General features: G+C 58.1%; 2 protein-coding genes across 2 annotated transcripts in view; both read right to left on the bottom strand.

The window, feature by feature from the left end:
• Nucleotides 1–5,034: 5,034 nt before the first annotated feature.
• Nucleotides 5,035–8,100, bottom strand: Fam209a (family with sequence similarity 209 member A). The gene is made up of 2 exons (XM_042699272.1): nucleotides 7,432–8,100; nucleotides 5,035–5,355 (listed from the first exon to the last, which is right to left on the bottom strand). Exons 1-2 carry the CDS (start codon nucleotides 7,879–7,881, stop codon nucleotides 5,092–5,094), a joined length of 714 nt encoding a protein of 237 aa, XP_042555206.1. The 5' UTR covers nucleotides 7,882–8,100; the 3' UTR covers nucleotides 5,035–5,091.
• A 2,017-nt stretch (nucleotides 8,101–10,117) lies between these two features.
• Rtf2 (replication termination factor 2) overlaps nucleotides 10,118–15,282 on the bottom strand; it is a 28,780-nt gene continuing 23,615 nt past the window's right edge. Inside the window, exons 6-9 of the mRNA XM_042699236.1 lie at nucleotides 13,188–13,301; nucleotides 11,426–11,480; nucleotides 11,235–11,327; nucleotides 10,118–10,688 (exon numbers count right to left, since the gene is read on the bottom strand). Coding sequence (XP_042555170.1) covers nucleotides 10,510–10,688; nucleotides 11,235–11,327; nucleotides 11,426–11,480; nucleotides 13,188–13,301 — 441 coding nt within the window. The 3' untranslated portion in view covers nucleotides 10,118–10,509. The remainder of the gene's footprint in view (nucleotides 10,689–11,234; nucleotides 11,328–11,425; nucleotides 11,481–13,187; nucleotides 13,302–15,282) is intronic.

The following is a 15,282-nucleotide window of genomic DNA, read 5'->3' as shown; positions in this document are numbered from 1 at the left end:
AGGTCTGGGGGTGTGGCTCCCGTGGCAGAGCACCTGCCTCAGAGTGTGAGACCTGAGCTTAGAACCCCAGGACGGCCCCTCCGAGTAAAAAAGCAGCGCAGTTGGATGAGAGTCAGGAGGGGCAGATCCACACGTGCACCAGGAGACAGAGCAGAAGTGTGGCGGGCTGTGTTCACTGGGAGGACTGGCCGGCGGGGGGGGGGGGGGGGGGAGCCCTGCCGGCCTGAGCTCCTCCACGGGGAGCGCCCAGAGGCCAACTGGGTGTGCAGGAAGTGTGTGGTGGCCTGGGCCGGGAGAGGTGCCCAGAGTCCCCAGGGAATGAGGGAGCCGCCCAGATCTAATGTGCATGTCCAGCGGACCCTGGACCGCCAGCCAGGGTCTCAAGCTGAGGTTGTGCCTAGATCTACAGCCTGTGAGGGAAGAGCAGAGGGGAGGTGCAGGGCAGGGGGAGGCCATGTGAAGAGGAGGCAGCTGTGAGGGCTGGAGCACCTGCAGCCTCTGGTCACTGGAGGAGCCACTGCCAGGGAGGAGCCTCGGAGGCTCGGCGCTAGAGTCACCAGAGACCAGAGGAGAGAAGGCCCAGGGATTCAATTTGTATTCTTTACAGGCATAGATAAGAAGTGGGGATCATCCCGGCTGCTCAGGAGGCTGAGACCCGAGGATTTCCACGTGTGCTGGACCATAGGACAGGTCCACCGTTGGAGTCCGCTTACGTGGCCTGTGACACATTGTCTGTGTCATTGTCATGTGAAGGCCCCAGCAGGGAGGGAGGGGGAAGGGAGGCAGAGGGGGAGGGAAGAGGGGGAAGGAGGGAGAGGGAGGGGAGGCGTCTGTTCTACCACTTGAACCACAGTTCTACGTCCGGCTTTTTGCTGGTTAATTGGTCTCTCTCAGATTTGTTTGCCTGGACTTGGCCTCAGACCACAATCCTCCAATCCCAGCCTCCTGAGTAGCAAGGGTTATAGACAGACACGAGCCCCCAGCACCTGGCTTTTATTCTTCGTCTGTCTTCTTTCCCTCAATGCTTCCAGCAAGTTCTGATCCCCAGTGCACCTAGCTCTTCCTGCGGGGTGGCCACACCAACAGTGCTGAGCTCATGGGCGGGCAGAGAAACTTGAAAACCGGTATGGAAATGAAGATGGCTCACATGGAAGATCCCCCCACCCCTCCCCCCCAGCCTCCTCCGGCAGCTCATCGGGGCCGAGTGTGTCTGCGGGAACTTCCTGAGGCCCTGCAGGACCCAAGCATGGGGAAGCAGCCCAGCAACCCCAGGACCTTGGCTGCTGCCGGCACTCACTCCTGATTTAGACACAAGTGGGACACAAACCTCTCAGTGGCTGGTCGCGCGCTTGGCTTGACTGATTGTTTCCAGCGGATCTATTTTCTCAGTTATGATAGCCAAAGAAAGGCTTCTCCCCCCCCCCCCCCTCGTGTCAGCTCCGGGGCTTGAACTCAGAGCCTCATGCCCTTGCTTGGCCTTTTCAGTCAAGGCGAGCGCGCTACCACTCGAGCCATTGCTCCACTTGAAGCTTTTTGGTGGTTCATTGGAGATAAGAGTCTTACAGACTTTCCTGCCCAGGCTGGCTTCAAACTGTGACCAGCAGATCTCAGCCTCTTGAGTAGTGAGGATTACAGCTGTGAGCCACCAGTGCTTGGGTCCCTTCCCCCTTCCCTTCCCTTCCCTTCCCAAGGCTAGCACTCTACACTTGAGCCACAGCACTACTTCTGGCCTTTTCTGCTTATGTGGTATTGGGGAATCGAACCCAGGGCCTCATGCATGCAAGGCAAGCACTCTACCACTGAGCCGCCTTCCCAGCCCATCTTTGCGGTCTTTATTGACAAATTAAATTTTGCCAGTCCTGGAGCTTGAACTCAGGGCCTTGCACTGTGGGCTCTGCTTTTTCTGTTCATCATGGGTGCCCTACCCCTTCAACCACACTTCCAGTTCCTGCATTTTGCCAGTTCATTAGAGATGGAATCCCAGACTTTGTCACCCATGCTGGCTTCAAACTGTGAACCTTAGGATCTCCGCCACCCAAGTGGCTTGGGTGACAGGGGTGAGCCCCCCCTGGTGGCACCCCTGCCCGCACGCACCCATTGGAGAAGGGCTCAGAGCACCCAGCAGGGGGCAGTGCTGAGCACCGTCAGTCCCCATCTGTTTGAAGCAGGGGCTGCATAATGCCCACTGGGGAGGGAGGCGGCCATTATCCGGGAGGAGGGGGTGAGGCGCTGCGGTGTGGGCGTGACTGCTGACCGGCCTGCCCAGCGGCTCCCCTCCCCCCGGGGCTGATCCAACTATCGCCAGTATTTCCAGGCTGCAGGTGGGCGGGTCAGGCTCCTGCAGGTGCAGGGCATGCATCTGCTTTCCCACAGCCCCTCTGTAGCCCTTCCGGTCCCCTCCTGAACTGCCCACTCCAGCCCAGGGCACGGGGTAGGGTCCTGGAACCTCTCTGAGGAGCCCAAAGTCCCGCAGAGCAGGGTGGGGGCTGGGACTGGGGGGAGGTTGGAGGGGGCGATGGCTGGTGAACAGCAGCCCCTTCCTTGGTCACAGCTTCAGATGGTGAATGGGGTAAGTGCCACGCTCACTCCTCTTATACCTGTTCACGTGCACGGTGTGCACACAGCACACACATGCACTCATGCACACACATGCAATACAAACCACACACAGGCACATACATGCACACATGTGCACAGACGTGTGCATTCATCCACGCACCACACGCTCTACTGGCTCTTTAGAAAGTACACACGCCTAACCTGACAACCTACACATTTCACTTTTTTACGTGTGGTGCTGGGATTCGAACCCAGGGCCTCACCCACGCAGCGGGACTCTCCCGGAGCCGTGCATACACACTGCCGAGTCTCTGCTGCCCTCTCCTCCACAGAGGCCTGCAGGTTTCTGCAGGTCCAACACGGCTGCTTTTCCTTCTTTCCTTCCCAGAGCAAAGCAACCCTTGAGCACATAACCCCACGATGAGGAGGATCTGTGACAATCCTTAGTATTAACAATGCTAGTTGTTGTGGTTGGCAGTGAAGGGTTCAGGACTTCGATTTACTCATTTTACAGCGTTATTGGAAGAAAGGGCTCCTGGGCAGTCTTGGGGAACTCTGTTCGTTGTGATGGGCTTTGTCTGCCTCCTAGTGGCTACTTCTGGAAACTGCGGCCCACAGGACCTTAGGGAGCGGGCCAGGCCTCTGCCAGCCCTGTCCCATTCCTGGATCCAGGGTAAGGGTGCAAACCAGCGTAGCATTCTAGAGAAATGTGGCAACATCCAGCCAAACCACTTCCCTCTCCAGCAAGCCCCCAAGACCTCCAGCCACGCGCATGCACGCACTCACACACGACACTGCACGCACCACTGCGGTGTCATTTCATGCTGTTGGAAATGACTTTTTCTTTTTTGTTGGTTGTGGGGCCTGAACTCTGGCCTGGGCACTGTCCCTCAGCTCTTCAACTCAAGGCTAGCGCTCTACCACTAGAGTCATAGCTCCACTTCCGGCTTTTTCTGCTTATGTGGTGCTGAGGAATCGAACCCAAGGCCTCATGCATGCGAGGCAAGCGTTCTACCACTGAGCCACCTTCCCAGTCCCTGGAAATGACTTCATGGCTAAGATGGATGGATGGAGGGCGGTACACAGCTGGATGCACAAGAAAGAACTGGAAAGTAGACACTGGCTGCTCCTGGCACTGTGTGGAGAGGGAGGAAGGAAAGGAGAGGAAGAAGGGAGGGGAGAGGAGGAAGGGGTGGGCCTTTCTTTTCCTCTTGACGCTGGTCGTGGGGCTTGATTCAGGTCAGGGCGCTGTCTCTGAACTTCTTACTCAACGTTGGTGCTCTACCACTTGAGCCACAGCTCCACGTCTGTCTGTTTGGTGCTTCCTTGGAGATGAGTCTCATGGACTTTGCTAATGTGGGATCAGCTATGAACTTCCCACGTGAGCTTGGGGAGAGCAAAGTGGCCTTCAGGGCATTTGTCTGGGAGGAAACAAGCGGCATGGAGCAGCATTCTGCGCGAGTCTGTGCAGCCTCTGGAATCCACAAAATCCTCCAGGCCGCAGCCGGCCGGGGTGGGCAGGGGCAGCCTGATGCCCGCACAGGGCGTGTGCCCAGGACTTGGCCTCAGAGATAACAGGGAATTAAAGAACTCTGGACAGCCGGGCGCCGGTGGCTCCTGCCTGTCATCCTAGCTACTCAGGAGGCTAAGATTTGAGGATCACGGTTCAAAGCCAGCCAGGGAAGGCAAGTCTGTGAGACTCCTATCTCCAATTAATCACCAGAAAACAGAAGTGGTAGAGGGGTACAGTGCTCGCCTTGAGCTGAAGAGCTGAGGGACAGCGCCCAGGCCCAGAGTTCAAACCCCATGACTGAAGGAAAAAGAAAAGGAACCACTGACCTATTTTGTGCACACGGACTCTAGGAGCAGACACCACACACATCTAGATGTTAGCATTGTTCTCCAGTCTCCTGGGCCAGCACACCTCGGTCAAGAGTGTCCTTGTATGGGGTACTGGTGGCTCATGCCTGTATAACCTTAGCTTCTCAGAGGCTGAGAGCTGAGGCTCAAGATTCAAAGCCAGAAAGTGGTGCTGTAGCTCAAGTGGTAGAGCGCTCGCCTTGACGTGAAGAGCTGAGGGACAGCGCTCAGGCCCAGAGTTCAAGCCCCATGACCGACAAAAGAAGAGAAAGAAAAAGATTCAAAGCCAGCCAGAACAGACCAATAGGCGAGATCCCTGTCCCCAGTTAACCAGCCCAAAGCTGGAAATGGAGGTATGGCTTGAGTGGATGAGCACCAGCTTTGAGCAGGAAATGCCAAGCAAGGGCACGAGGCCTTGAGTTCAAGCCCCAGCATGGACAGACAGACAGACAGACGGATGTTACTGTGTACCATCGTGCGGCTCGGTCTCCCCACCTGAGGAAAAGGTACCCCTGCTCTGGCTTGGGGCAGGGGTGTGCACCTCGAGCCCTCTTCTGGGTCAAAGGAAGGAAGGACGATGGTGTGCGTGCGGAGTCTTTGTCCAGAATAGTTTTATTAGATTGGATACTGCTTGTCAGCACTCTTCTCTCCTACTCTGATGCCCAAATCCACTCACTCGGACTCCTCTTCCCCCCAGATCTCGTAGATGGTGATGTTGTTGTGGGGGTCCGGGGGCAGCTCTGGGTTTTGCAGCTTGGGGGGGCTTCCAGTTGCCATGGTGACTTTCAGATTCCGCACCCTGGACAGAAACTTCACCAGGTCCATCTCGAGCTGGGTCAGCGTGTTAAACGCGTGGTCTTTGGTGGGGGAAGCCTTTGGACTTTTCTTTAGTGGCGAGCGGAATTGACAGCCTCGAAGGCTGGAAATATTCTGCTCCTGCAAAGACACGCTGCGGGTGAAGAAGGGCAGCCCGACAGGACATTTCCCATGCAGCTCTGGGCCACCTTTTGGAAAACTGGTCCAATCTGGCCCACCATCTGTGTTTCGTGCTGTCCTGGGGCTTGAACTCAGGGCCTGGATGCTGTCCCTGTGCTTTTGTGCTCAAGGCTGGTGCTCTACTCCTTGAGCCACAGCCCTACTTCCAGCTTTTTGTCTGGTTAATTGGAGGTAAGTCTCATGGATTTTCCTGCCCAGGCTGGCTTTGACTAGGATCCTAGATCTCAGCCTCCTGAATAGCTAGTTTGACAGGCGTGAGCCACCATGGCCTGGCTGCTCTGACGGTTTTTATAGATTTATTGGAACCCAGCCATGCTTGTTTTTGGTTTGTTTTGTTTTATTGTTAGTTGTGGGGCTTGAACTCTGGGCCTGGGTGCTGTCCCTGAGCTCTTTAGCTCAAGGCAAGTGCTCTACCACTTGGTTTTCTGGTGGTTGGAGATGCGTCTCATGGATTTTCCTGCCTAGGCCGACTTTGAACCTGGACCCTCAGATCTCAGCCTCGTGAGTAGCTAGGATGACAGGCGTGAGCCACGGGCGCTCGGCTCCAGTGACTTCTTATAGATTTATAGGGACGCAGCCATGCTTTCATCTGCACAGTAGCTGTAACCAGAGTTGAACAGCAGCCCCTTAACGGAAGCTCGCGTCTCTCGCCAGCAGGGGCAGTGCGTCCTGAAGCCTTGGGTCTGCCCAGGACACTTTTTCCCCTCTCAACTTCAAAAGGCTGGCAAGCCACTCTGGGGACCAGCAGCAGGTACCATTAACCCTATGTACAGGCCTTGCACGACCTTCCCTGGGAAGATGGGAACATCCTGACGGAGTCCAAGATGCACAAGTCTGAGACCTTAAATAACCAGGGCACAGCCGGGCACCGTGGTTCATGCCTGTAATCCCAGCTACTCAGGAGGAGACTGAGATCTGAGGATCCAGGCTCAAAGCCAGCCCAGGTAGAAAACGTTCTGACAAACTTATCTCTAAGAAATCAGCACAAAAGAAAGCTGGGGCTTAAGTGGTAGAGCACCAGCCTAGAGCCAAACAGCCAAGGGACAGTGCTTAAGCCCTGAGTTCAAGCCCTCTTACCAGCATGTACATACGCACAACCACAACAACAAAATCAAGGATGGCGAACCTGGCTTTATGAATAATTCTGGCTCAAAATACACTGTACATTTTTTTGTCAGTCATGGTGCTTGAACTCTGGGCTTGGGCGCTGCCCTTGCGCTCTTCAGCACAAGGTCAGTGCTCTACCCCTTGAGCCACAGCACCACTTCCAGTTTTCTGTGGTTTGAACCTCCATCCTCAGATCTCAGCCTCCTGAGTAGTTAGGATTACAGGCGTGAGCCACTGGCGCCTGGCTTGTACATTTTTTTTGCCAGTCCTGGGACTTGAACTCAGGGTCTGGACACTGTCCCTGAGCTTCTTTTTGGATCAAGGCTGGCACTCTACCATTTGAGCCACAGTGCTACTTCTGGCTTTTTCTGTGTATGTGGAACTGAGGAATCAAACCCTGGGCTTCGTGCATGCTAGGTGAGCACTGTACCATGAAGCCATGTTCCCAGCCCTGTACATTCTTTATCCTCAATTTGGAAAAAAGGAGTAACTTGATAGGCCAAATTGTGAGCCATTAACCAACTCAATACAAATGTCCCAGCCTCGGTGGGCTTGGGACACCCTACAGTCTTCACGAAGCGCACGGCCCAGGGTTTACAAGGATGGGGCAGCTACCCCCTCCCCCCTTTGAAATTTATCCCCAGTCCTGCCTGGACCGGCCAGAGATTTCTGGGACTGAAAACTGGGCTCATGCCTGCCCTCCTTGCTACTCAGGAGGCCGAGATCTGAGGTTCACAGTTTGAAGCCAGCCCGGGCATCAAAGTCTGAGGTTCTCATCTCCAGTGAGCGCCTAAGAAAGCCAGAAGTTGGAGGTGTGTGTGGCTCGCGCGGTAGAGAGCCCTGAGCCGGCCAGGGCCAGGGCCAGGGTTCAAGGCCCAGGACTGGGGGTAAAAATGGCGCCCTCCTCACCTTACTCTTCTCACTCTCTCCTCGAAACTTCAGTATCACATACAGCACAACAACGAAAAAAAGCCAGAGCCATTTGCTCCCAAGCCAGCCTTGGGCGTGCTCTGGAAGGTTCTGCCTGATCCGGAAGTGCCCTCCGCAGGGCGCCTTCCCCTGGGGCTCTCTGGCCATCTCCCTCAGCGACGAGAACATGAAGGCGCAGCCGCAGGAGAGGCAGAGGGGGAAGAACAGGGGCCATCTCAGCGTCCGCATGGTGGGCAGAGCTGGGGCCGGGCGCCGCTCATGGTGGGTCTGTTGGCTTGGCGCCGGGGCTGGGCAGCTTCTGCTGGATGCTCGTGATGTCACAGAGGGCCCGGCCTGCAGCCCCTGCCATTGTGACCCCTTCAGGCTGCAGAGCAGGGATCGCCGTGGTAGCCTGGGAACAGGACTTGGGGAGACAGTTCTAGAAGCCATAGAAGGGAGGGCAAGTCAGCCGCCCCTATTCTGAGCCTGGCACTCTGCTGGGCGGTTTGTGAGCTGGCACCACACGCCCCACCGCTGTGGAAGAGGTCGCCGATGCCCAACCTCCACTTGCCAGTGTTCCGGTGTAGATCTGTGTCTTGGAAAGCACAAAGTTTGGGGGGCAGCGGCTGCTCTCCTAGGCCATGTGCAGCCATCGCTGCACCCACAGCCCCTCCCCGCCTGCCCAGCCCCATCTGCGGGGTGACCCGGGGAGCACTGAGCACACTCACTTGCCATCCCAGCACGCAGGAGGCTGAGGCAGGAGGACCGTGAGTTCAAGGCCAGCCTGCTCCCAAACATCACAATTCATTAAAATGGTCATAAGAGCTAGGTGCTGGTGGCTCGTGCTGTGGTCCTAGATACTCAGGCTAGGAGCAGGCGGCTTGAGGCCAGGCAGGGCAGAAATGTTCACAAGACCCTATCTCAGAAGTAACCAGGAGCGCTGGGAAGGTGGCTTAGTGGTAAAGTACTTGCCTAGCATGCATGAGGCCCTGGGTTCCATTCCTCAGCACCACATACACAGAACAAACAGGAAGTGGCGCTGAGGCTCAAGTGGTAGAGTGCTAGCCTTGACCACGAAGAGGCTCAGGGACCGTGCCTAGGCCCCGAGTTCAAGCCCCAGGACTGGCAAAATAAATAACCAGGAAGGTGGGCACCCACGGCTCATGCCTGGCATCTCAGCTACTCAGGAGGCTGAGATCTGAGGGTCATAGTTCAAGGCCAGCTGGGAAAGTCCCTGAGACTCTTACCCCGGTAAACTACTCAGAAAATGACAGAAGTGTTGCCGTGACTCCACACTGCTGGCCTTGAGCAGAAAAGCTCAGAGATAGTGCCCAGCTCAGAGAGGAGAAACAAGGGGGAAAAAGGGGGGGGGGGGGGGAGACTAGAGGTGTGGCTCAGATGGTTGAGCTGAAGCCTGGTGAGTGAGAGGCCTTGAGTTTAAGCCCAGGACCACTCCCCCTCAAAGACAGAGCGCAGGAGAGCAGCGGGGCGGGCGGGTTCTAACTCAGCTGGAGGCTGGAGCCTGAGGTGTGGTGCAAGTGCGCCAGGCAGGGAGAGGGGCTGACCCCCGGCCTGCGTGGGGACCCCGACATGGGGCACAGGTGGACAGCCGCGCAGCCATTGGCAGAGGTGGCGCAGGTCCCACCCGCTCCCCAGGGTCACCTGTCTGCACCGCCGAGGCCCAGCTTCCTCCTGGGGTCTGGCGGAGCATCAGGTCCTTCCCTCCCCTCCCCCACCCCCAGTCCTGCCCCACCTCCACCAGGCAGGACTGTGCGCACGCGCAGCTCCGCTAACCACAACCGGACATGGTTTCTCACCTGCCTGGGCTGTGGGACCCAGGAGGAAGCCGGCCAAGGACGGTACAGGCGGCCTGAGCGCAGGGCGGCTCCTGACCCTTCACCGCCGCTGCCTCGTGGAGGTGTGCGCCACGCTCCGGTACAGTGCTCCCTGTGTGGGGAAATGGCCTGAGAAGCAAGCTTCCGCTAACCCGAAGGCTGGGCCCTCTGAAGAAAGTCCCTGGCCTCCCGCACTGCACGGCCTGGACTAGGGCAAAGCCTACGAGATGTCTGTCGTATGTCTGAGGTCAGGGCTTTGGGATGGACGCAAGACCCTGGACACTGAGCGGGTCAGTGGGAAACACTGGACGTGGCCAACAGTCCACCAGAATAGAAGTGAGGCGCAAGTTAAGGAAGGAATCGCACACCTCCAGTGCCAGCAGTCACGAGGGCTACGAAGCAAAGACTCCCAGCCTCCCTCCCAGCCTAACACAGCACTGAGGCTAGCAGCACTGGGGAGGGCACCCCTGTACCACACCCCCTTATACTCACTCTTTTTGGTCAGTTGTGGGGCTTGAACTCTGGGCCTGGGCGCCGTCCCTCAGCTCTTCAGCTCAAGGCAAGCGCTCTACCACTTGAGCCACAGCGTCACTTTTGGTTCTCTGGCAGTTCACTGAAGATAAGAGTCTCCAAGGACTTCCCTTACCTGGGCTGGCTTTGAACCGAGATCCTCAGATCTCAGCCTCCTGAGTAGCTGGGATTACAGGCGTGAGCCACCGGTGCCTGGCTTCATACTCTCTATGTATGTAGGGTCTCCCCTGCCCCCTGTGTGGAGGGAGAGGCGCGGAGAGGCAGTGCCAACTCCTGGGGGTGATATGGGGGGGTGGGGGGACACAGGAGAGCCAGCGGGAGAACAGCAGACCTGCTTTATTCGGTACCATACCCCCAGGTGCCCAACTGATCTCAGCTCTCTCCAGATGACACCGAGTGTCAGGTGGGACCTGGCGGTGGATGGGGGGGGGGTGCCACTGGTGAGGCCACGGCCTGGGTCCCAGCCTCAGTTTCTCCTGGGGACTGTGGGCGCTATGGCCTCCGTGGCAGGGCTGTCCACGCACGCAAGAAACCTGGGCCTTTCACTACCGAAGCAGCCACGCAGCGGCTGCGATGTTGTGGTGTGGAAAGGAGACAGCACGTGGAGGCGGAAGCAGCGAGGCCGAGCTCAAAGGGACCACAGGGGCTGGCGGGTGGCAGGACAACTTTATCACCGAGCGCGCAGGGCTGGTGGGCCGGAGGGCGGGGCTGCTCAGAAGCAGTAGGACGTGTGGGTGACCCAGTGCGCAGACTCCTCCTTGGAGCGCTTGGCGGAGCTGTGTGTGGTGAAGAGTGACTTGTAGGCTTCCGACTCCTCGCTGTCGGCAATGGATCTTTTCACGGCTCCCGGTGCTGCCTTCCCAGCTTTTCCAGGAGCACCTCCATTAGTGGCTAGAAAAGAAAGGCCCAACTTTCACGGCTGAAGGTCAGGCCGGGTCCTGGCCGGCGGGAGTGCTGGCCCGCGCCTGGCTGGCATCTCCCGAGCAGTGGCCATGACTCCCGCTGTGAACGTGCCAGTGGCTGTGATGGCCGGGCCCGGGGCGGCTCCCTCCAGGACGCCGCCGCGCTGGGCGCTCTGCAGGCAGGCGCCGCACAGCTCACAGCTTAAACTGCGTGAGCTGTGGGCCGGCTGCGCCTGTGAAGCGAATGCTGTTTGCTTGAAGTGGGGGTGGTAAATGTCAGGGTCCGGGCTGGCGCTGGGCCAGCAGCGGGGCAGGGGCTGGAGAGGACTGCGTGGCACCGGTGGAGCCGGCTGTGCCGAGACCAGGAGGCGGCCATGGTCCCGAGCCGTGCACAGGGCACCGAGCGTGTCTGAGTGGGCCGGGTGGCCTCTGGCCACACACAGTCACCACCTGGACAGCACCCAGGACAAGCTGCTTCCGGTCCTCCCTCGTGTGGCCGCAGGCCTTCCACCCCCAGCTCCTCCGTGGGACTCACCTGCACTTTTGGGGGCCGAGGCTGGCTTCTCTTTGAGGTCGGAGCCGCTTTCCTCGGCCCTGCCAGGCTTCACTTTGGATGGCCCTGGGCATTCTGGAAAAGAAACACAAACCCAGCAAAGCGGGCCGTTGTGTGGGCCGCGGGCCGCGGGCTGCAGGCCGAGGTGCTGCTGTTCTAGCTCTAGCACTCACCTTCGGTGGCTCCCGCCTTCGAAACACACTCCACGCCCTTGGGCTTCTTGGTTTTCTGCAAGAGGAGAGAAGCGGGGGAAGCATTAGACATGGCTGTGGCGCCTCCTTGTGGCCGGTGGTCTTGGCACAGCAAACCCGGCGCTGGCACGGGTCAACTCTGACCCAAGCCTCCATGTGCATGTGCATGCCGGTCTGCGCGAGGGCCTCCTGCTGGGACAAGACGCCAGTGCCACTCAGTGGCCATTGGGGACCGCTGCCACGGCGGGCAGAGCAACGCGGGTGCGCAGTCCAGCAGCACAACATGGGCTACGTCCATGGATTACGTCCAAAACTCTCAATTACTTCTAGGTTGTTTTTTTTTTTTTTTGTCAGTCATTCCTGGGTCTTAAACTCAGGGCCTAGCTGTTGTCCCTGAGCTCTTTTTGCTCAAGGATAGCACTCTACCACTTTGAGCCAAGCTCCACTTCTGGTTTTCTGGTGGTTAATTGGAGATCAGAGTCTTACATCCAGATTTTCCTTTGAACCATGATCCTCAGAGCTCAGCCACCAGAGTAGCTAGGATTACAGCGCCTGGCTCTGGTTAGGTTCTTAGGCACTAGAATTGTGATATGTTAATTGCTGGTCAGCAAGAATGGAAAGAAAGGAGCCATTGTAAAATCACACAGCCACAGCCGGGCACTGGTGGCTCACGCCTGTAATCCTAGCTACTCAGGAGGCTGAGATCTGAGGATTGCGGTTCAAAGCCAGCCCGGGCAGGAGAGACCGTGAGACTCCTATCTCCAACAAACCACCAGAAAACCGGAAGTGGCGCTGTAGCTCAAGTGGTAGAGCGCTCGCCTTGAGCTGAAGAGCTGAGGGACAGCGCCCAGGCCCAGAGTTCAAGCCCCATGACCGACAAAAAAAAAAAAAATCACACAGCCACGTCTGCACTGACTCAACTGCAGAGACAGGACTGCGTTCGTTTAGTTTACTAAAACATCACTTTAGTGGTGGTAGCAAGGCCAGAGAGCCACATTATTTCGGACGACCATCTCCACCTGCTGAACACTGAAGGGTCCTTCTTAGGCTCGGCCTCCCACTGAGGGCGGCACCTCTAAACAGGCCGACGCCAGCCGTCCCCGCTGCCAGGAGGGACAGGGCGGCATGTGTGGAGGGCCAGTCACTTCCGCTGAGCTCTGACCAATCGGCAGGGAGCCTGGGACAGGCAGGCGTGCTCAAGCAAATGGGACAGAGGCCCACGAAGACCCCAGTAGCTTCTGCAGTGCTCAGTTGCCCCTCGTGTGTGTGTGTGTGTGTGCATGTGTGTGCGCGCGCATGCGCACTGGAACTCAGGGCTGGGTGCTGCTCATAAACATCTGCGCTAGCTAGCTAGTACCCGTGCCTACTCAGTGAATCGTTGTACGAAGTGCGCTGCTGGCCTCGGCAGCTCTGAGGGTTGAGCGCAGGGCTCCTCCTGCCAGGCGGTGCCTCCTGCTGAGCCGCGCCCCAGCCCTGTCGTCAGGCAGCGCTTCCGCGTCCCAGCGCCAAGACTGCCCCCTCCCCGCACAACCCCGCCACTGCGTGCCCGGTGTGGGGCGTTGTCTACGCTGTCACTCGTGGTGGGGCCGAGTGTGGACGGGTACCACGGTGCCCGGCACGAGCGGGAGGGGGTGGACCCACGCGCTCAGAAGCTGCCAGCAGCCTGGGTGAGGGCTGGGGCGGCTCTGGGGAGAGCTGGCTCACCGTCCGCCCTGGCCCACAGCCCATGGCCCACGTGTCTCACCTTCTCCAGCCTGGCCCGCAGCCGCCGCTCCTCCATCCTCGTCTGGAGCTCCTCCACATCCTCCTTGGTGCCGTTGAGCACGATGACATCGTCCTCCTGGAACGCGGTCCCGCACTGCAGGGCGAGGGGGAAGACCGTGGGTCAGATCACGGCTGCTCCCGGCCCTCTCCATGGCCGAGGGCCACGTAGGAGGGAGGGCAGGGCCGTTGCGAGGCACGGCTGGCCCCTCACCTCCCTCGCCTCCCACCCCCCTGCAGTTAGGGCTTTCTCGGCTAATGCTACCTGCACAGTGGGCTCTATAGGAATGCCAACGTTTGCTTTATTTTGGTCACGTGTGCCGTGGATACCACTAAACGGGACAGAAATCACAACACTTACTGAAAAGCTGTGCACGCCTTAGCTCTGCACATTCATTCAAAGGCAAGCCAAGCCAAGTCAGCCAAGACAGCCAGCCAGCCAGCTCCACGGTCGTCCTTTGTGTTCTTATTTGAGGCGGTTTCAGCACACAGCACAGGCTGCCTTGGCTGCACCTTCCTCCCAGGAGGCAGCCCAGGCCTGCCTCAAATTCTCATCCTCCTGCTCCACTTCGAGTGCTGGGATTATAGAGGTGTGCCACAATGCCTGGCTCTAGGTCGTAATCTTTCTTATAAATGCTTTTTAAAAAAGAGTTGGGAAATGTCAAGAGGGAACTGTGGTGGACACGGGCGTGCGTGTGCTACACCTACGTTGTTCACAGCCAATGGGACAGGGCTCTTGGGGTTTCCTTACAAGTGGCACCTGTAAGGAACAGCTGCTGTTGGTGTCTGACCCAAGCGCCACCTGTGTGGCACAGCTGTTCTGTCACATACCTGTCTGCCCCCTGCAGAGGGCGTGACATGGCTGTGAACGTAGACCTGTCTGCCTTCGGGCTCCTCCGCCTGGTGGTGGCCCGGGTTCTGCGCACAGGCCCTCCATAACTGCTGGCGGGTCAAGGGCCAGCGCCAGCACAATGCTACGGGGCTTCCAGCCCTGGCTTTGCTCACAAAGCCTGAGGAGGGGTGGGTACCCATACGCCCCACCATGGCCACCATGTGGCCCCCCGCCATGTACACGTGAGCTCTGGGGTAGTGTGGCTCAGGCTCTCTAGTCAGCGGGAATCGCCAGCTCTTCCCTCTCTCCTTAGGAACACATACACGTGACTAGAGTAGACTTTACCACGCAGGAAAGCTGCGCTCAGCGCAGCCCGCAGTCTCAGACCCCCGAGGGTGGCTGTGGGCTGTCCCCAGGGCCGGCTGTCCTGGTGCAGTGCTTTGTTTACCCAGCTCTGAAGAAGCTCAGAGAAGCCACGGCAGCATCGCCCGGTGCCCCGGGGGAGGCAGAGGCAGCGTGGCCTGCCAGGCAACTCCACGAGCAGGAGGGCAGAGCAGGAGAGCGGCAGGGCAGTGGCCGGCACCTGCAGAGCCTCTCACCCCGTGCGTGCGCACAGCGGCAGCTCAGCAGTTCAGCAGCTCTGGTGGTAAGTGCCCTGTTACCTGCTGTGACTGAATGGCAGGCTCTCCAGTGCTGGGAGGCTGAGGCAGGAGGGCCAGGCCCCTGACTACAGGGTGCACGACCATGCCTGTCTTTCTTGGTCCCTCTGTGGCACTAGAATAGGAAGCCTGAACATCAGGCAGACTTGGAATGCAGGCATGCGGGAACCTTTCCCTCACCACATGCTCCGAGTCTGGCCTAAACAAAGGCGAATGGAGTATTCTCACCAAGGCAGAACCACCGATCATTCCATTTAAAGCATGGCCTTGGTGTGTGTGTGTGTGTGTGTGTGTGTGTGTGTGTGTGTGTGTGTGTGTGTGTGTGTGTGTGTGTGTGTGTGTGTGTGTGTGTGTGTGTGTGTGTGTGTGTGTGTGTGTGTGTGTGTGTATTGATGTGATTAATTGGAGAGAAGTCTCATGAACTTTCCTATTGAGACTGGCTTCGAACTGTAATCCTCAGTTCTCAGCCTTTGCATAGCGAGCAGCACAGATGTGAGCCGCCAGCACTGGGCAGGGCTGTTTTTGTTTTTTTGCCTGTCCTAGGGCTTGAACTTAGGACCTGGGCTGTCCCTGAGATTCTTTTGCTC

Source organism: Dipodomys spectabilis, unplaced genomic scaffold (assembly GCF_019054845.1).
Source record: "Dipodomys spectabilis isolate Male_0828 unplaced genomic scaffold, ASM1905484v1 ptg000240l, whole genome shotgun sequence".
In the NCBI taxonomy this organism is placed as follows: Eukaryota; Metazoa; Chordata; class Mammalia; order Rodentia; family Heteromyidae; genus Dipodomys; species Dipodomys spectabilis.
The sequence above is the reverse complement of the archived record's forward strand: the minus strand, read 5'-3'. Positions and strand labels throughout refer to the sequence as shown.